Source organism: Dipodomys spectabilis, unplaced genomic scaffold, assembly GCF_019054845.1.
Source record: "Dipodomys spectabilis isolate Male_0828 unplaced genomic scaffold, ASM1905484v1 ptg000003l, whole genome shotgun sequence".
NCBI lineage: Eukaryota > Metazoa > Chordata > Mammalia > Rodentia > Heteromyidae > Dipodomys > Dipodomys spectabilis.
The window spans coordinates 3,071,429-3,094,285 of NW_024870680.1; the positions used below are offsets into that span (position 1 = coordinate 3,071,429).

General features: G+C 37.1%; 1 protein-coding gene across 1 annotated transcript in view; it reads right to left on the reverse strand.

Moving 5' to 3' along the window:
* The window catches only part of Tmem135 (transmembrane protein 135), a 229,025-nt gene that overhangs the window by 202,075 nt on the left and 4,093 nt on the right, over window positions 1-22,857 (reverse strand). Inside the window, exons 2-3 of the mRNA XM_042687831.1 lie at window positions 2,942-3,069; window positions 877-969 (exon numbers count right to left, since the gene is read on the reverse strand). Of these exons, the coding sequence (XP_042543765.1) occupies window positions 877-969; window positions 2,942-3,069 (221 nt within the window). The remainder of the gene's footprint in view (window positions 1-876; window positions 970-2,941; window positions 3,070-22,857) is intronic.

A 22,857-nucleotide genomic window follows, 5' to 3' on the forward strand; every position in this document is an offset into this window, starting at 1 on the left:
TATTAATTTTTTCAGATATGATAATGATACTCTAGCTATTGAAAAAAATCATCCCTGGCTGACATAGTGGCTCGCACGTTAGAGAGCCTGCCTAGCAAGTCAAGGTCCTGAGTTGAAACGCCAGTACTGTCACAAAGAAAAATCTTTCATTAGGGGCTGAGAAGGTGGCTCAGTGTTAGAGCGTTTGCCTTGCAAGCATGAGGCCCTGGGTTTGATTCCTCAGCACCACATAAGCAAAAAGAAAAAAGCCAGAAGTGGCGCTGTGGCTCAAGTGGTAGAGCACTGGCCTTGAGCTGAAGAGCTGAGGGATAGCGCCCAGGCCCAGAGTTCAGGCCCCACGACCGGACCCAAAAAAAAAAATCTTTCATTAGAATCTGCCATGTCATGTATTAACTAGGCCATACATAGAATAATTTTTAATAAACGGAAGCTACTATAATTCTAATATCAATATTTATATCTCCATGCTTTATGGATTTTTTGTTTTTTGATCGGTCGTGGGGCTTGAACGCTGGGCTTGGGCGTTGTCTCTCAGCTCTTCAGCTCAAGGTGAGCACTCTATTGTTTGAGCCACAGCGCCACTTCTGGTTTTCCAGTGGTTTATTGGCGATAAGAGTCTCACTGACTTTTCTTGCCCACGCTGACTTTGAACCGTGATCCTCAGATCTCAGCCTCCTCAGTAGCTAGGATTACAGGCATGAGCCACCAGCGTCCAGTATTTTATGGATTTAATAAGTAATTTTCAATCAAATATGTTGCAGAACTAAAAGAAAATTATGTCTAGAAATATTCCTTATCCCTAGACTACAATAAGTGATGAGCAATAAATTTCCTACTAGGTATGAGTTCTATTAATGTAGATGTATAAAATTTTACCTGCTTTTTCTTTCAATTAGAATGGCCACATAGGATGCTGGTAAAGCGGCACCAAAGCCAGGAGTCCAGGAGTAAAATTTTCCAAGTATCTTCCTGAAATTCAAATTCTTTGTTGGTTATTTTGGTTATTACAAAGAAAGATTTCCCTTTGCAGTGCCCCTCCATCCAAACATCCCATCATACCTCACATTCAAATATACTGCCACTCTCCCCAGGGCCAGGCAGGGTGCAGAGTTAGCATTCCCAGTGTGAGCTGTTATCACATCATTACTTCTATTGTGTGTACAATTTTTTAACACATAATATGACATGCCACAATCTTTGATATTTTTCTTACATTACTTCTTTTAGTTTTTAATTGACTGTGGATATCATTTTGCATTTACTAGAATATATTAATCCCTACTTTATCCTATTATACTAAAATAAATCTTTGTTAAAACTTCGACAAAAGAAGGAAGGAAGGAAAGAAAGAAAGAAGGGAAGGAGGAAGGGAACTTTCTGCCTGAGAAAAATGGAGTTTTCCCTCCAATACAAAATCTACAGAGAGTTATTATTACTGAATGTAAAATTTAAAGGAAAACTGACTCATTGGGTTAGTTGTAGAAAGAATATGAACATGTTGAATTAAATCCCTTTATATTACTACTTGAAGATAAGTCAAAAAATAAACCAATTTAAATTTTCAAAAAGGGCACAAATCTTAATGTTAAGAATTGTATGATACCACAACTTAGCCAAACATGCTCATAGAACATAACAAAATACACTGTAGCCAGGTACTGGTGGCTCATGCCTGTAATCCTAGCTACTCAGGCGACTGAGAACTCAGTTGGAAGCCAACCCAGGCAAAAAAGTTCTTGAGACTTTTTCCTCTCAAAAAGCCAGAAGTAGAGGTGTGGCTTAAGTGATAAGAGTGCCAGGCCTTGATCAAAAAAGCTAAGAGACAGACAGCACTCAGGTTCTAAGTTCTAGTCCCAGAACAAGCACCAAAAAAGAAAGAGACAGAGGTTATTAAAAACTTTATTTTTAGGGGCTGGGAAGGTGACTCAATGGCAGAGCACTTGCCTTGCATGCATGAGGCCCTGAGTTCGATTCCTCAGCACCACATAAGCAAAAAGGAAAAAGCCAGAAGTGGCGCTGTGGCTCAAGTGGTAGAGCACTAGCCTTGAGCTGAAGAGCTGAGGGACAGCGCCCAGGCCCAGAGTTCAGGCCCCACAACCAGACCCAAAAAAAAAAAAACTTTATTTTTAGACTTGTAACAACTCTATGAAACTTAAACTTCAGGAGACCACCTTACAAAGTAATTTCCTTACAGAAATTCCAAGTCAATTTAAAGACATGATTTGCTCAACAGTATAGAAACTTTATCAGTTATTTTATTTATTATTTAAAAGTACATAAATACTAAAGTTCTGAGATAAAATCTGTACAGCTACTGTGGACAGCGCACAGATGAGGATAACGTGAACTGGGTATTTTTAACTTGACGGAAGCAAATCAGTTTAGTTTAGCAACGAGTGCTTAAATAAAATTAAAGTATCTACTATATATGTTGCTTTTGTCAGAACCTCAAGAAGCAGAATGCAGCATAGGTAGATACCATATACAAGACTAAATCCAGACAAATGTTCCATCACTAAAATAAACCAACAGTTAATACACTGTCTAATACACAAATGTGTACTTCATATTGCATTCGAACTTGGTTCACTGCATATCATTCCTAAGCCATTTCATAGACTGATGCTTTGAACTGATCTATGAAACTGAAAAACAAACATCCTGGTGATCAACTTTGAAAATATAGCAAGCCTCAGAAAATGACATATTAAAGCATTTTTGCTATATAATCATACCAATAACTTCAAGTTTATATCATATCTTCAGACCTAGAGCCATGAAGGTCCTGATTTCATTAACTTTCTGAGATAAATGACATTTCAGAGCTTTAAAAAAAAAAAACAGAAACAATGACCTAAACAATAGTTAGGCAAACATCCATTTGTTTACATTTCAACATAGAAATCTCTATTAATAGCTAGTGCTGATTATGGGTACCAACCTGAAAAGGCAAAACAAAGTAATATACAAGGACCCATTAGCAGTCAGAAATGAAGCGGATTGCAGGATCTCAGGGAGTAGCCTGTATAAATAATAGTCTAATTTTCGTTTCCGGAGAATTGCTGCAATCTGGAAAGAGAAAGGTTTTTGTTTAATCCAAACAGTTGTTCCCACTTAAATTAGCTCATACATGAATGCTACTGAATGAAGAAAGGGATATATAAATGTTAAGGATATAGCTCTGAGTTTAAGTGCCTGCCTAACACACGAGGCCATAGCTACACACACACACACACACACACACACACACACACACACACACACACAAAACCATGGCATTTTACTGTCCTCTCTGTAAAAATGAAAATTCCAGAATAAATACTAAGTCATTTAAATTTACTGTCAGAGAAATATACGCCAATAAATTTTAACATGGGTCATGTGATGACAGTTTCATGTATGAAATATTTCTAATGCCTTAAAAAATCTTAAGTTGAAATATTAAATATATTTTAAATGGAAAAATTCAATAGAAACTCAATGCTATAACAAATCCATCACATTACAATCACCTTACCTCAGTGATAGAAAGCAATGGAAAAAAATCTGTTATTCAGTATACTGTATGGTATATTATATAATAATACATACTATATATTTTAATATGCAATATATTATAACATATATTATATATTGGTATATTATATATATTATAACAATATAACATAATAATAATGTTATATTATATATTAATATATTATGTATTAATATATATTAATATATATATGCCAAGTGCTGGTGGTCAAACCTGTAATTCTAGCTACTCAGGAGGCTGAGATTTGAGAATCACGGTTCAAAGCCAGCCTGGGCAGGAAAGTCTGTGAGACTCTTATCTCCAATTAACCACCAGGAAACCGGAAGTGGACTGTGGCTCAAGTGATAGAGCGCTCACCTTGAGCTGAAAAGCTCAGGGCTAGCACCCAGGTCCAGAGTTCAAGCCTCATGACCAAAAAATAAAAAAGCTAGAAATATGAAAAGTAACAAAAGTAATATCTGTCCTCTAATAGAGCTGAGAAAAAATTAAGAAAATAAACAGAAATAATAATAATAAATGTATATGTCACATGGTAACAGAACTCAGAAACAGAATCAAGTAATTAGAAGACTAAGGAAGTTTATGATATGAATCTTTTATTTAAAAAAAAAAATCAGCCAGCTGTCACTAGTGGTCTTACCTATAATTCTAGCTACTTCAGTGGCAGAGACTCAGAGGATCAAGATACAAAGCCATCTAGGGCAGAAAAGTCTTCAAGACTACAATTAACCAGGAAAATACCAGGGTACAGACTTAGCCTGACTCTTGTTCAGCCTATCCTTGTATAGAATATAAATCATACTATGCTCAAAATATGGATATCAATATTAAAGAGTGATTATGTGTTATGCAACAGACAGTGCTGTGGAAACTTAGTAGAATAAATCTCATATGTGGGTAGAAGTCTTGTAGAAAGGGAAGATGAACTGAATTTGGAAAATCAGAACAATCCTCACAGATCAGAAGAAAGAATATTTTGCCACCATGATAAAATAGGGTACTAAAGGAATGCACATTCGAACAGTGTAATTAGGGAATAAGGAAGTAGGGAGAAGAAAGGACAAAACTGACTAGAAAACAGGAAGATGGAAAAACTGCACACTCCACATCTCTGAATATAACACTTTGCCTAAGACCGTGATTAACAAATCCAGTTGCAGGTCTGGGAAGGTGGCTCAGTGGTAGAGCGCTTGCCTTGCATGTTTGAGGCCCTGGGTTCGATTCCTCAGCACCACATAAATAACCAAATAGAAAAAAGCCGGAAGTGGCGCTGTGGCTCAAGTGGTAGAGCGCTAGCCTTGAGCTGAAGAGCTGAGGGACAGAGCCCCAGGCCCAGAATTCAGGCCCCACAACCGGTCCCAAAAAATAAAAAAAATAAAAATAAAAAAATCCAGTTGCCCCTTGTAAGTTTTTCATGCTCTACCATCTTGTAGCTTCTCCTATTTCAGTAAAACTACCATATACAGGAAAAAAAAAAAGAGTAAAAGCTAAGCCTCTTTTTCAAGGAATAAAAATACCTTGTTATAGAAAAAAACACAAGCTGCACTGTGTTAGTGCAGTAAATGTTAAACTAAAAGAAGAAATGGCTGAAGACTTACTCATATAGGAGTTGGGAAAAGACAGGTGGGAATGTCAGGCAGATTTATGTGAATCTTTTGAAATAGATCTTGATAAAAAGGGGGGAAAATTCTATAGTGCCTATAACACACCATTCTTTTCATTCTCCTATATTTCTAAATTTTCTTCCTTTTCAGCAACTTGGCACCTGAACTCTATTCATTCTACATATGTTCTCTCCTGCAGTACCATTTACCATCTGAATATAAAAATTCTTAATATAATTCTGAACTGTCCCCTAAAATCCAAATCATTTCGAATGTCAACTAAATATGTGAACACAAAGTTACATGAGCATCAAAAAAAGCAACAGGCCCAAAGCAGATCTCACTGTATTTCCTAAATATGACTTTTCTTCTGAATTCCCTACCTCAAGTAAAAGGATCACATCCACCCAACAAAAGAAAATATCAACACATGGTTAATTCTTTCCATGACGGGGCCATCTCATCAGTTCCTAGTATTTTCAGGATTTAGAATGTAAGGTCTCCATGGAGGCATATGCTTGTAATCTCTCTCAAAGGCAGAGATCAGGAGGATTGGATTTTCACAACAGCCTAGACAAAAAGTTAATGAGACCCCCCCCAACACACACACACACACACACACACACACACACACACACACACACACACACACACACACACACACACACACACACACACACACACACACACACACACACACACACACACACACACACACACACACACACACACACACACACACACACACCCCCCCTCAACTAATAAACCTGTCACGGTGCTATTTGCCTGAATGCCAACTACAGGAGACATACATAGATAAGCTCGTGGTCTAGGCTAGCCCTAGATAGATTTAAAAAAAAAAAAAAAAAAAACACAAGATCCTTGTTCACAAATAAAACTAAAAGAAAAGATTAATTAAAGAGAGGGTTAGGGGGTCTGGGAAGGTTGCTCAGTGGTAGAGTGCTTGCCTTGCATTCATGAGGCCCTGCGCTCAATTCCTCAGCACCAAATAAGCAGAAAAAGCCAGAAGTGGTGCTGTGGCTCAAGTGGTAGAGCACTAGCCTTGAGTTGAAGAGCTGAGGGATAGTGCCCAGGCCCAGAGTTTTGGCCTCATGACTGACAAAAAGAAAAAAAAAGAAAAAAAGAAAGGGTTAAAAAGCTTGATGCCCTCAGTTTAAACCCAGGTACCATTTTTTAAAAATTACTTAGGTATAAATCTACAATACATTTAGAGAATTTTTATAGTGAAAACAAATTTTGTTTGATCAAAGAAGATATTTTTTCAAAATGGAGAAACATGCTGCTACCTTCCAATCACTATGACCAAAACACAAAAAACCTGAAATAAATTACTTATTACAAGAAAAAGTTTCTTTTGGCTCAGTTACAGAGGTTTCAGCCTATAATGAATTGGCTCCACTGTTCTGGGGTCTATACAACCATCAGAACAACTAAAATAAAAATAAAATGGTAACAACACCAAAAGCTGGTATGCATTCAGAGAAACAAAGCTCACTAACTCATGGCTAGAAAAAACATGAAATGTTAAATCCATCCTGCTAAACAATTTGGACACTTCTTGGAAAATGAAACAAGCAACTACCATACAACCAAGAAGTCCTGTATGGGCTATTTATCTCTGATAAATACAAACCTGTGTTTCTACCAAAACCTGTGCTTAAATATGTATAGTACCTCTATTCCCAACAATCAAAAATTATGAACAAGTCACATACTCTTCAACAGGTGAATGGCTTAACAAACCATGATATACTCATAAAAGAAATAAATAGTACTCAGTAATAAAAGACACAAACCAGTGATACATTAATACATGAATCAACCTTGAGAAATTTCTAAGCAATTACACTGAGTGAAAAGAAAAAGTCAACCTCAGGGGGGAAAAAACACTGCACAATTCTACCTATATAAAAGTATGATTTTCTAAATTTCTAATGATAAAATGGTAGAAATAAAGAATCTTTCAGTGGTTGGCTGGGATTAAAGGGAGAAGAGAGTAGAAGGATGTGAGTATGGTTACAAAAGAGAAGAACTAGGGGCTCTTATAAGGTAGCAATATTCCTAACTGCATCAATGGTAGTATGTTGTGTAAAACTGTACTGCTGTTTGGCAAAATGATAAGAGAACACATAGAATAGTTCATAGAATCTCTGTTATTTCTTCTGCCCAGTGAATCTACAATGCCTCAACGTAAACAGCATAATTTAGTTTTAAAAAGCGATTTACTCACCAGGTACCACTGGCTCATGCCTGCAATCTTAGCTACTTAGTAGGCTGAGATCTAAGGATTGTGTTTCAAAGACAGCCCTAGCAGGAAAGCCTGACACTTTTTTCTTCAATTAAGTACCAAAAAAGCCAGAAGTGGAGCTGTGGCTCAAGCGGTAGAGTGCTAGCCTTGACCAAAAACAAAAAAAAAAAAAAACAAAACAAAACAAAACCTCAGAGGGGGGCAGGGAGAGGATGGGAAGGGATGGGAAGGGGAAACAAAGGAGGAGGCTACAATGCTTGATAAGAAATGTACTCATTATCTTGCCCATGTAATTGTAACCCCTCTGTACAATATTTTCACAATAAAAAAAAAACCTCAGAGACAGCACCCAGGCCCTGAGTTCAATACACACACACACACACACACACACACACACACACACACACACACACACACACACACACAAGCAATTTATTCACAAAGCCAACAGACATGTGAAATCTTCTCACCTCCATTACAACCAGAAACCAGTAAAATGAAACAACTACTACATGCAACAGACTGAAGCAAAGGAAACAAACAAGTACTATACTGTGGTGGTAGGAAAGGGGCACAAGTACATTTCTGCACTTTGCTGTGACTATACATCTGTACAGTTACTCTGGAAAACTGTTGGACAGTAACCAATAAAACCCAATGTAAACCTATTCTGTGACCTAGGAATTACACTTCTGACTACACACCCCCAAAAACAAAGAGTACTCATTCCCATCAAGATAATTACAAAAACATCCATAATCACAAATAGCAGAGCTACTTCGATGCCCATTAATAGTAAAAGTATATTGATTTTGCATATTTATAGTATTAGTAAACAACCTGTACTTTCCATTGTGAAAATAGGACACCTGACACAAAACAACAAAAACCCAGCACCTCAACATCACTGTGCTCTAATCTAGAGCTCACAACCTGGCCAAGCACTGGGTTCAGAGCATGGTAACCATTTGCTATGTACAGGCTGTTACAATGTGAAAAAGATGAAGCAGTACATATAAACAACCAAAAAGCTCTTTTCTTTGTCTGTGAAATCACCATGGGATACATTCAGAAACATCACTTTCTATAGCAAAGACTTTGTCTCTGACCAAATGATTCCATATGAATTTTGCATAAAAATCTAGCTAAAAAAAGTATGTCATACCACTATGACTAAACACGTATGTGTATATATATATATATATATGCATATATATATATACTGTGGTGGTAGGAAAGGGGCACAATATATATATATATATATATATATATATATATATATATATATATATACATTCATTCATATTTTATTCTTGTTTTAGGAGACTTTAATGAACTAGGAAAATAAATCAAAATATACACAGTAAGAACATAGACTACAAAACAGTAATTTATACTGAACATATAAAACAAAGATTAGGATGTTATGTGTTGATTATCACAGACTTGCTTCATAAAAAAATTATTTTAATGTTCTTTTTGAATTTTGATATATTCAAGCTTCTCTACAATAAAAAGTTATAATTTATAATACTAGAGGAAGGAATATGTATGAGAGAATATGAAATTATTATTAAATAATTTTGAATAAAGAGAAACAACCAGTATGATAAAATTTAAAATAATTAAGATTTTGTTTTTAATCTTAACCACAACTCTATGAAATATCATTTAGTTGTTTCAATTTATTCATTCTCAAGTGAAGACAATGATACATTAAAGAAATGTGATTCAAGGTATTAGTTTTCCTATTTCTAAGTTTATGACTTTTTAAAATAAATGATCCTGAAAGAATTATATATCTGTGATAAAGAAAAAATTAACTTTGACCAGTGTCATACTGCGAACAAAAATTAATCTCAGATGGCATAGGCCTAAATTTTAAAACTATAAAACACTTATGTATCTACATAAACAAACATAACATCTATTTTCATGAATGATCCAAGTAGTCAAGATGTATTGTACACATTAACTAATTTCTTTTTTTTTTTCTTATTTTGTCAGTCATGGGGCTTGAACTCTGGGCTTGGGCGCTGTCCCTCAGCTCTTTAGCTCAAGGCAAGAGCTCTACCACTTGAGCTATAGCACCACTTCTGGTTTTGTAATGGTTTATTGGAGATAGGAGTCTCATGGACTTTCCTGCCCAGGCTAGCTTTGAATCACGATCCTCAGATCTCAGCCTCCTGAGTAGCTAGGATTACAAGCATGAGCCACAGGCACCCGGCTCATTAACTGATTTCTTGAATGGTAATTATTTTGTATAACTAGCTAAAAAAAATGTAAATATGTGTTTTTTTTTTTAAAGCAAAACAAAGGGGGCTGGGAAGGGGGCTCAGTGGTAGAGCGCTTGCCTTGCATGCCTGAGGCCCTGGGTTCAATTCCTCAGCACCACATAAGCAAAAAAGAAAAAAAGCCGGAAGTGGTGCAGTGGCTCAAGTGGTAGAGGGCTAGCCTTGAGCTGAAGAGCTGAGGGACAGCGCCCTGGCCCAGAGTTCAGGCCCCACAACCGGACCCAAAAAAAAAAAAAAAAAAAGGAAAACAAAGGCAGTATTCAGCATAATTCCCAATTTATAAAAACCCTCTCCTTTTTTCTTTTCCTTTTTTCTACTACTTTTTTTTCATTTCTTTTTTTTCCTTGAGAGATAGGTCTTAAGGGATACCTCAAGGGATCCTCCTGCCTCCAGCCTCTCATAAAGTGGTATACCTGAGGTACATGCCACCACAGGAGTTACAATTCAGCAATGATACTCATTAGACACTCTGTTGGAAATGAACAATACAACTCAGGCAGGGGAGAAGCTAGAGAAGGGTAAAACCTGGAGAAAATAGGGAGTGGTTGACACTGTTCAAAAAAAGAAATGTAGGGGCTGGGAAGATGGCTCAGTGGTAGAGCGTTTGCCTTGCATGCCTGAGGCCCTGGGTTCGATTCCTCAGCACCACATAAGCAAAAAGAAAAAAGCCGTAAGTGGCACTGTGGCTCAAGTGGTAAAGCGCTAGCCTTGAGCTGAAGAGCTGAGGGATAGTGCCCAGGCCCAGAGTTCAGGCCCCACAACTGGACCCCCCCCCCAAAAAAAAAAAGAAATGTATTATTACCTGACTTGCATAACTATAACACCTCAGTACATCACCTTTACAATTAAAAATGTTTTTAATTCTTTTCACAAAAATATCACTGTAAAACATCAATCAGGAATGTGAGCATTTCACCTCATTCATTTATTCTTTTGCTATTCCTTTGTCTGTTTCCCCATAAGATTAATGCTATACATTTTCCAGGAAAATGGATTATTAGTAATATGATTTCCATCTTTGGCCAAGGACGAAACCGAAGCTAACTGGCCCTCAAAGGGATTAACTATGAATGACAAACTATAAATGAATAGTCATTTTTAGCCCTATATTTTGAACATTAAACTCTTTTAAAAGATTTCATTTCTAGAAAATCTGAAAAATACATTTCTCTGAAAAAGGATACTTCAGAATAAAAGTACATTTTATGTTGTATCTATGTCCTCTTTCTAGCTATAACTAATAAATAATTATTTATTTGAAGAAGGGTCTCTCAACCTCAACAGTATAGACATATGGGGAGAAATAATTTGCTGCTGTGAGGGCATATCTTTTGTATTATAGAATGTTAAGCAGTATCACTGGCTTCTCCTTTCTAAATGCCAGTATCATCCCCATCTGTAGCAACAAAAAGTATCTCCAGATACTGCCAAACGTCCCATATGAGACATTCTTGAATGAAAATAACCACTTTAAAGACAGCAACATCAATTTATATCTCTGTTATAAGTTGGATCCTAAATGTTTCCAATGGCTTATGTGTCCACAGGCTTGGTCCCCAGCCTGTGGCTCTATGTGAGATGTAGTAGAAAGCCTAAGAGGGGAAACCTAGTAGAAGGTCTTAGATGGCCAAAAGGTGTGCCCTTAAAGGAGGCAGTGGGATGCAGCCCTTCCTGTCTCTGCCAAAGATGCAGTTCCCTATGGCGCACACTCCCAGCACAGAGGCTGAAAAGCAACAAGAACAAGTTACCATGGATTGCTATCCCCACAACTATGAACCAAAGTAAGAACTTCCTTAAAAAAAAAATGATTCAACAGAAGACTGGTGTTGTGATGACTATACCTGAGATGATATAGAGAAACCTATTAGTTTGCAAGACTTCAGAAAAATTTGCAAATTCAGGTTAGATAAAAACTAATGCTTTCAGCTAAGCTTATTAGGCAAGTCTAGCAGGGCTCAAAAGCTAGAATACTAACAGAAATGTTGTCAAGAATGGCTGTAAAGATAAATTTCAGGTAAGAATGAGGATTCTTCTAGGAATTAGAAAATAAAGTCATTCTTATTATACCATGGGGAAAAAAATCTGGTTACATTACATCCATTCCCTGACACTTTGTGAGAAGCTGAGTTTAAAAGTGATAGACCATATACTGTACTATAAAGTGACTTGTTGAATTGAACCCCTATGTGCAACTACCTATAGATTTTTTGAAAGGATTAAATTAAAAGTGATAGTCTAGTTCATCAGAAGGAAGAAATTTCAGGACAGCACATAATTCAGGCAGCCATAAGTACTGATTGGCTGTATTTAGCTAGAATTACTATAAGAATCGGGAGCAAAAACCAAGCAGAAGGGCTTAAAGGTTAGCAACTTGGTGAGAAAAGAAGCTATAAGGAGGATGCAGTGACTAAAGACATTAGTGGCATTCAAAACCAGCCAAGAACTAGCTGGGCAATGGTGATTCATGCCTATAATCCTAACTACTCAGTCAACATATCTGAGGATTGTGGTTGGAAGCCAGCCTGGGCAAAACAGTCTATTAGGCTCTTATCTCCAATCTATCAAAAAGCCAGAAGTAGAACTGAGGTTCAAGTGGTAGACTGCCAGCACTGAGTGGAAAAAGCAAAGACACAGCTTCCAGGCCCTAAGTTCCAACAAGGAGAAGGAGGAAGAGCCAATTACTATGCTCATGCCTTAAGGGCATCTCGGGTACCAGGGAAGCACCATCTTCAGAACCAAAAGTTATAAAAGGCAAATTTGTTCCAAGGACTTTCCTTTGAAAAGACTCATTCTTGGGTATCCTGCTTGACCATGACTGCCTGTACTGAGCTGACAAGGTACAAAGAGGCAATGGTGGTTCAAGCAAAAGTGGGCTTATGTACAGCTCCAGCTAGAAGCAGATTTTGGTAATGTCCACATGTTGCTGGTTTCTCAAGCATGTAGAATGCAAGCATTCTGGAGTCATGGAGGTTTCCCCTAAGATTTCAGAAGAAACCCTAGGATACTGGGTAGTATGTGACAGAATGAAAAGTCCCTGACGAGTGAAATAGTGAAAATTAAGCCAAAGCTGCAATGGATACACCAGGAAGGCAGAGGTACCAGGAAATGGAATGCCTGATGAGGAAAAACTGCAAGTAATATGCAATGTCATCTTAAGAGAGTAGCCATGCAGTCCTTTGGCAACAAGACTATAAGGATATGACTGCTTAAGCCCTTCACAGCCCATACTCTGCCACAGTGTGCCCTGGATGCCAGACATGGAGATAGAAATTTATGACTGCCCAACTGTTAGGTTTAGTCTTGCTTTCATCCAATCCCTACTGTCTATGCCTATATTCCTCCATCTAGAAAGAGAATATTACCTGTGTCATCATATGTGCCAACTTTTCAAAATTTAAAAAAAAAAATAGGGGCTCACAACTAAGTTTCAATGGAAACCTTGGACTTAGACATTTCAGCAATAATGGGATAATTAAGACACTGGGATTGAATGAATTTTGCAGTGTGAGATGGTCATATGCCTTTCCACACCAATTTGTGTTTCAAAGTCCCATGTGTTGACAGTTTGGTCCCTAGCTGATGTCCATATTGGGAGATAGTAGAGCTTTAACAGGTGGGGCCTAGTAGCAGGTCATTTGGGTCATGACCTCCAAGAAGATATTAGAATATCCACTCCTTCCCTTTCTTTGTCTTTCACTTCCTGACCACCCTGAGATATGCAGTTTGCTCTACCACATTCTCTCTACAAAGATATATTGTCTTGCACTGTCCTAAAAACAACTGAGAAGCTCATTTCAGCCAATAAACCAAAGAAATTTCAAAAACTGTGTGGGCCACCAAAAAATCTTTTTAAGCTGATTGTTTTTAAGCTGATTTTTCTTAGAGTGAAGCAAAAGTAACACAATCTTTAAAAACGTCTTATTACCTAGATTTTTTTTGGGGGGGGAGGGTGGGGTCAGTCATGGGGCCTGCATCTATGGGCCTGGGTGCTGTCCCTCAGCTCTTCAGCTCAAGGCTAGCGCTCTACCACTTGACCCTCAGCACCATTTCCAGCTTTTTCTGCTTATGTGGTGCTGAGGAATAGAACCCAGCCTCATGCATGCAAGGCAAGCACTCTACCACAGAGCCACCTTCCCAGCCCCTACCTAGATTTTTGGTTTATTTTAACTTCAGAGCCCATGCTTGCTCAGTTTGTTCACAGCTGGCACTCTACCACTTGAGTCATGCCACCAGCCCAGCTCTTTGATAGTTAACTGAAGATGAGCCTTGCAGATTTCTCTGCCAGGCTGCTTAGAACCAAGATTCTTCAGGTCTCAAACTCCTGAGTAGGAGGTTCACACCTATGATAACAGCTACTCAGGAGGCTGAGACCCAAAAGATCACAGTTCAAAGCCAATCATAGCAGGAAAATCCGTGAGACTCCATTTCCAAAATAACCATCTCCAAAAGCTAGGGTGGAAGTGTGGTTCAAGTAACAGTTGGAACTGAAATTTTCTACTATAACTTAAAATATAGATTTTATTAAACAGGAATGGTCAATTTCACAAAATCTGTTAATGTAAGTATTTATATGCCTATGGTTTCAAGTATAAGAAAAGGCTAAATTTAAAAGGAAATAAATTAGTTTTTTTAACTGTTTTGGCAGTCTTAGGGTTGTAACTCAGGGCCTTGCACTTGGTAGTGGGCCTTACACTTACTTGGTATTAAGCCTTGTACAGTTGAGCCAAACTCCCAAGTAATCATATTCTGGCACTGATTTTAAGAAGATGTTAAATAAATTATTTTTCTATAAAGTAACTGCATTTTATTTCTCTCATTCTCTTCTGCTAAAAATTTTTTTGCCACAAAAGTTAAGCCTAATACATATTCACTTAACATATAGTAATATAATCACTGTGTCATTTCCTTATGAAAGGCTTCCTAAACTCTCCATGCTAACATACCTAGTAATACCCTGGACATTTTAATGCTATTTATCACACCTGTAATAATGTCTGTGTGCTTTCTTTTAAGCTTATCTTCTCCCTTTAATTATAATTTCTATGTTCCTTGTATTTCTGACTTATTTTAATATTCGATGAATAGAAAAGAGAAGGAATAAAAATGGGGTAGTTACATTACACTCCACAACTCCAAATGAAGCCATGGGCAACTACAGATAGGCAAAAACAATCTTATGTCTATTTAATCAAGGTTAAAGAATCAAGGTTGACCAGTACAAACCTCTGTCACTGTCAGAGATACACAATCCTTTAAAGAAACTTCTGAAGTGGGCTAACTGCAGTTCAAACTCAAAGATCTAACTGGAACCAGGGAACTAAATAAAGCAACCTGAATGACGAAATGAGTTGAAAGACTTAACAGTAACAAGTTGAAGACACTGTAAATTTGGCACTCACAAAAGGAATTTGATCAAATCTGATGACACCTGATCCAGCACTTTTCTCTTTAATACTGCACTTTTTTCCAAACTCATAAATCCTATAAAGTCTGTTTTCTTGAATTTACTGAACATTTTCCAATGATGCTACTAGTTAAAATCTGCTTTCATTTAATTATCAAGTGTAGTCCCATATACAATTTGCAATGCCATCTCAAAACTAATTTGGTTCACTAATTAATCAAACTTTTTAATATGTATTAAATATATTCCTAACATCCCAAGATGAGGTACTCATTTCTTATTACTTTAAATGAAAAAACACAAATCTTAATCTCAAAACTCTAAAGTATATCAATAAATAGAGAAAATTAGCTGAGAGTAGTGATCAATCAGAAGGCAACTTAAATTTTTTTATCTAAGGTTGATATGAATTCACATCAGTTTTTAATATTAGTGCTAAATATGAAAACTGAAAAACCTATAAGATAGCTGACTATCAAAGCATCAAACATCTCAAGCATTACTATACATTGCTATATTACCCTGTGGTATTTAGCAGTGTAAACATCTATTTCACATTCACTTCATTAAACAATAAAAGTAAAAGTAATAAAAACATTATACCAAGATATTTATAACTTTCTTTAAAAAGTTGCATTTTCAATGAGATGTACAAGTCATTATGTGGAAAAACGAACTTTACACTTTGGTGGGGGGGGAGGATAGGGAGGGGTGGGGGGATGGGAAGAGATGGGAAGGGAAAACAAAGGAGGAGGCTACAATGTTTGATAAGAAATGTACTCATTATCTTACCCATGTAATTGTAACCCCTCTATACAGTATTTTCACAATAAAAAACAAATAAATTAATTAATTAAATAAATTAAAAGTTGCATTTTAATTCTTTGTTAAACTTTCACTTGAATTAACTCCCTTCCCTATCTATTATAAAGCCTTACTACATTTTTTAATCATTTCTAAAACTGGTACAGATAGATATATGGAATATTAGTACAGTCTAGCCTCTACATTGCCCTATTTTAATGAAATATATATACTGTTTATGTCCTAACTGAAGCTACAATTTTTATCAAAGTTGTAAGTCATAAAAGTCATTGTATATTTTATTTGTCCTAGGTATCTATTGTCCACTTTAAAAATATTCCCCAGATTCAAGGACTATGTGTTTTTAGTAATATAAATCTTAGACTGAAAAACACAGACTATTTAAATGAGCAAAGCAGAAAATAGTATGAAGTATGATCAGATAAGCATACAACATATAGCACAGGCTCTGTAGGTCACAGGAAACTGCACACTTTTATTGAGCAAGAGGCATAACAAGGATTAACAAGGACTCACTCCCACCTTTCAACTACACTAAGTAGGTATTTTGTAAATAAAGACAATGGAGCTCACAAAATGTTCAGAACCTGCTCAAAGCTACAAAGCTAGTTAAGTGGCAGGGTTGAGATTTAATCCCATCTTCATCCAATCTCTTAGCAGTATTTCACAAAGCTCCCACTCAAGACTTCTCTGCCATGCTATTCTTCCATCCAGCACTATTTAGTTCTCAACTTCTTCATTCCTCTGTTTCTATCTTTTCCCTCTACACCAAATATGAGCATTTTCCAGGTTTCCTCAAAGTTTATGAACAATTCCAAGCATATGACACCCTGTCAGCAACCTTCAACTGACTACCATCCACCAAATGAAGTTCAAGCTCTATCTAACATTTCTTAAACAATACCTTATTCTACCAGAATGACTGCCATTCAAGCCATTCCTCTCCCATTCTACCACCTACTTCTACCATTCCCAACCCTATTTTTTCTTCTTTCAAGGCCACTAAAACGCCAACTCTTCCATTAAGTTTCCTCTTTCCTTCCAAATATTATTAAGCCTAAACATCAAACCTCACAATCTCCCTGGCATTGTTTATATATTTTATCTGTATCAAAGTAATTTCAAAAGAGAAAACCTCTTTAGTCAAAAATTCATGATGAATGCAATATTCTAAGTGGTAAACAAAAGGTCAATTATTTAAAATAATCTATATTATAATAAAACCAACTAGAAAGTTGGGTATGGAAACTATCTGATGAGCTAGATATAGTACTACAATCCCAGCTCTCAGGAAATTGTAGTAGGAGAGTCATAAATTTGAGCCCAGCCTGAACAAGACAATTAGAGAAGAGAGAGGGAAAAATCACTGTAAGGATTATCCGTGTGGATTTTATTCCCTTATTATCCCATGTAGATCTTGCTCCCAATAAGTTTCTGCAAAATGAGTCTTTTTTTTTTTTTTGGTCGGTCATGGGGCTTGAACTCTGGGCTTGGGCGCTGTCCCTGCAATCTTCAGCTCAAGGCAAGCGCTCTACCACTTGAGCCACAGCACCACTTCCGGTTTTCAAGTGGTTTATTGGAGATAAGAGTCTCATGAACTTTCCTGCCCCGGCTGGCTTTGAATGGTGATACTCAGATCTCAGCCTCCTGAGTAGCTAGGATTACAGGGTAAGCCACCAGCACCCGGCTAAAAAAAAAAAAAAAAAAAATGAGTCATTTTTGAAGAAGATAAATTTGCCCAAGTAGAAGACCAATCCTTTTATTTCATGAGAAATATTTAGTGATGATGCAAAAGGAAGTGATTGCAGGGAAAAATACTAATGATCTGAAGGCCACTTATACTTTTTTTTAGTTAAACAAATACCTGTCTTAATATGAATCTCCTAGCCCAAAAACTTGAACATTTACAACCTGTATCACAATATTTATTAATTTGAGAATTAAAAACTCCTTAGCTCACCTGTTATTTCTAACAAAGCAAATAAAGGTAAACCGGACAGCACTACCTCAACTCACAAAAAGCTAATACAGAAAAGGGTGACAGAGAAAGTGCTTACTCCAACAGTAAGCTCTCAACTTTCAACTACAGTGATACATTGGCAGTTGTACTTTGTTCTCCACAGAGATCAAAGCCTAGTAAGGAAGAAGTCCCATCTAAAAACAAGTTCAACAAAGTCAAATTGACACAGCAATAAAAGGAAAAACTCATCCTTAGTTTCCTTTAAAAGAAAAAAAAATGACTTTTTTCCATCTCCAAAAACAAGTAAAACAAAGCAGGTAAAAATCATTTACTTATTGACTTGAAGGGATAAATCAACACTTTTACTCCTATCCCATAATAGGCCTCAAGCAATAGCAAAGATGGATTATGAACAGATATGCAATTATTTAAATATCTCTAGAAATCAGGTAGTAAATACAAACAGATATTTTCAGTAGTTTGCATCATTCACTGATTTTAAGGTTTCTTGTTTTGGTTTTAGGAAAAAAAAAAAAAGCAAATGCCTAATAGCAAAAACTAACATTGCTAGTCTTGTTTATCTCTTTAACCAGGTAACCACTGCGCTAAGAAACTTCAGTCCATATCACTGAGCTGATTTCTTCACAACTAACTAGAGACTATCTATAAATTATTTTTTATTCCTATAGTTGCAATTGTTTCTTAAATATTTAAGATCTACACATAAGCTCATCCTTTATAATCTAACAGACTTGTTAAGAGTGTAACTACAATCTGGGCACTGGTGGCTCACACCTGTAATCCTAGCTACTCATAAGAGTGAGATCTGAGAAGTCAGCCTGAGCAGAAAGGTCCCCCATGAGACTCTTACTACCAATTAACCACTCAAAAACCATAAGTGGGGCCGTGGCTCAAAGTGGTAGAGCGCTAACCTTGAGCAGAAAGAGCTCAAAGACAGCACCCAGGCCCTGAGTTAAGGCCCCACAACCAACCAAAAACAAAAGGAATGTAACTATAGATTTGTTAGATTATATCATTCAAATAGAGTAAAAATTGAGTGAACATTTGCAAACTCTGCAGAAGGATGTACACATCTAAAGGTGAATGAAAACAAAAGTTTTAAACTGTTTTAAGCTATGTCCAGTGGCTCCCACATGTAATCCTAGCTATTCAGGAGGCTGAGATCTGAAGATCAAGGTTCCACCCAAACTCAAGCAGGAAAGTCTACAAGACTACTATCTCAATTAATCAGCAAAAACCCAGAGAGCGACGTGGCTCAAGTGGTAGAGTACTAGCCTAAAGTTAAAAGACAGCTCTAGGCCCTGAGTTCAAGCCCTAACACCAGCACCAAAAAAAGAAAACAAAAGCTTTTGTACTTTTCCAAAGTACAAAAGATTCTCTATTTCTGGAATCAGATAAGGGTGAATGGTAGTACCCTACTTGTAAAGAAAGCCACCTAGGAACAACCACTTGAATAAGGTTAGTCAAGTTTTCCTTCTTTGGGAAGATACCTTACAGACTTGAAGAACATGGAAATTCATACTCCCAAATATGGAATTATGCAATCTAAATCTGCCTCAAAACCAAGAGTGCTAAACTTTTAGTGGCTGTCTAGGGTTTTAGTCATGTAATAAGTTCTTTTCAGGATCATTTGTGTAAATAGGCAATGACTAACATATAAGAAATGAAATACAACTTCCTAAAATGGGGGCTGGGAAGGTGGATCAGTGGTAGAGTGCTTGCCTTGCATGCATGAGCCCTGAGTTCAATTCCTCAGCACCACATAAGCAGAAAAAGCCAGAAGTGGTGCTGTGGCTCAAGTGGTAAAGCGCTTGCCTTAAGCTGAAGAGCTGAGGGACTGCATCCAGGCCCAGAGTTCAGGCCCCACGACAGACAAAAAAAAAAAAAACTTCCTAAAATGCATGTTGGTACGTGTGTATAAGTTGTTAGCAAATATTACAAAATTGGTAGGAATTTATTTAGGAGAAGATCACAAAGGAGCAATAGCTATCTGATCATATAAAATAATACTTATCAAAATGAACTCCAGGAAATGGAGGAAACAAGGATTTTTTGGTTGTTGTTTTTGTTTTCCTTTTGTTTGTTCATTTATCTGTCTTTGGGAGGGTAAGGGGGACACAAAAAGGGTGGGACAAAGGGTGAACAAATGCAGCACTGGTATTCATTAGGCACTATATTGAAAATGAACTATACAATTTGCGGGTGGGGACAGGAGAGAAAAACTGGGAGAGCAAGGGAAGGGGTGGCATTGTTCAAAAAGAAATGTACTCTATCTGACTTATGTAACTGTAACCCCTTTGTACATCACCTTTAAAATAACAATAAAGAAATTTGAAATTTAAAAAAAATACGAGAGCCAGGTGCCAGTAGCTTATGCTTGTAATCCTAGCTATTTAAGGGCTGTTATCTGAAGATCATGGTTCAAAGTTAGCCTAAGCAGTAAAGTCCAAGAGATTCTTATCTCTGATAAACTACCAAAAAGCTGAAGTGGTAGAGCACTAGCCTCAAGCAAAAGAAGCTCAGGGACAGCACTCAAATGCTGAGTTTAAGCCCAAGGACTAGTAAATCAAAAAACAAAAACAAAAAAGATACAAGAAATAAATTGTTGAATGAGGATCAATTATTTTTTTACAAATTACAAAAAAACAAGGATTCACTAGTGAAATGCATATCTACATTCATAAATGTTTTGAGCAAAAGATAAATACAAAGAAAAATCATAAATACTAGGAAAAAAGAAGCCTGAGTACAGAATGAAAGTAATTATAATAGTAATAAGTCAATTTAGTGCAATGTATATGACAATAATTTTCCAATCAAAAGCAGATCATGTATCTTTATGTAATGATATATAAAATGAGACCCATTTTGCAAGTTCCAGAAAATACTAATGATTAAAATCTCTCCCATCTTCATTCAGATAGCCTCCACTTCTATCAATGATGGCAAGTGCATCAATCAGACTTGAAATTATAGAAAACAGGTCTTTCTGTCCCATATCCTTAGTCTGTAAATCCTGTTCATTCTTCCTGCAGAATGCTTCTATTTTGGGTCCGGTCGTGGGCCTGAACTCTGAGCCTGGGCGCTGCCCCTCAGCTCTTCAGCTCAAGGCTAGCACTCTATCACTTGAGCCACAGTGCCACTTCCAGCTTTTTTTTTTTTTTTTTTTTTGCTTATGGGTGCTGAGGAATCGAACCCAGGGCTTCAAGCTTGCAAGGCAAGTGCTTTACCACTGAGCCATCTTCCCAGCCCCTGCAGAATTCTTCTAAAACTGCCCTTTCGTGTTCTCTTGCAGGCCTGCAGAATGTCTTTCCTCTCTCCTGTACTATGATTGAGTTCTTTTATTCATACCTGTACATATTCACTAAGGCACTTACTGAAGTATTGTGCAAGTTCTGAATACCAAGTATTCATCCTAAAAGGAGATAAGACCCAGATCACAATGCAATGTTTCAACAGCAACACTACTTACTTTATTAGATAAGGCCTTATTATATGTCAGTAAGTTCCTATCCCATTTCAAGCCTCATGACAGCCCTTAAACATAAGCATATTTATTTTCCACAAGGCAAAGAGGCAAAGGCATAAAGAGATTAAGTGATTTCTCCTGTCTCATACTGCTAATAAATTGCAAAAGGAATTGATAGGAATCAATTACTTCTACTGCATGAACTTCTACACCATCTTTCCAATCTAGCCTGTCCACATTTATCAGATTCATCACTTTAAAGCACCATTTTCACTCAATCCATTGCCTCAAAAGATCCTTCAAGCCAGGCACCGGTGGCTCATGCCTGTAATCCTAGCTACTCAGGAGGCTGAGATCTGAGGATAGCAGTTTGAAACCAGCCCATGCCTGAAAGTCTGTGAGTCTGTAATCACCAATTAACCACCAAAAAACCGAAAGTGTCACTGTGGCTCATGTGGAAGAGTGCTCACCTTGAGCTGAAGAGCTCAGGAACAGCACCCAGGCCCAGAGTTCAAGCCCCACGACCAAAAAAAAAAAAAAAAATCCTTCAACAGTTCATTTAGCCTAACTTTCAGTCTGATTTTTAAATCAAAACTCATGAACTGAATCGTATTTTTTTTCCTTACAAGCACTAAGTTGTTTATAACACTTAATTCTCTTATCTTCCATTTTCTTATCTATAAAATGGGAATAAGAAGATTGAGTTGTATAAGGATTAACAAAACAAAACATGTAAAAGATTAAACATGTAATACCTTAATAAATAGGTTTTATTGTTCTAAACTTGATTCACAAGCTTTCTTTTTTTTTTCTTTTTTTTTGGGGTCCAGTTGTGGGTCCTGAACTCTGGGCCTGGGCGCTGTCCCTCAGCTCTTCAGCTCAAGGCTAGCACTCTACCACTTGAGCCACAGCGCCACTTCCGGCTTTTTTTTCTTTTTTGCTTATGTGGTGCTGAGGAATCAAACCCAGGGCCTCATGCATGCAAGGCAAGCGATCTACCACTGAGCCACCTTCCCAGCCCGATTCACAAGCTTTCTGTTTTACATAATGTATATATGATTCTCCTATGAAACCATTGAGATTTTGGTCTCAATTCACATTCTTATTCTCCACTAAGAATAAGCACTTACCCAGGCTCTAGTGGCTCATGCCTATAATCCAAGCAACTCAGAAGACTGAGATCTGAGGATCTCAAAGCCAGACTAGGCAAAAAAAAATCTGTGAGACTCTGCAGGGGGGAGGGGGGCGGGGGAGAATGGGAAAGGATGGGAAGGGGAAACAAAGGAGGAGGCAACAATGCTTGATAAGAAATGTACTGTTACCTTGCCCATGTAATTGTAACCCCTCTATGTGGTATTTTCACAATTAAAAAAAAAATTCTGTGAGACTCTTATCTCCAGTTAACCATCAGAAAATGGTAAGTGTGCTCAGGGACAGCACTCAGGCCCCAAGTTCAAGCCCCACAACCAGCAAAAA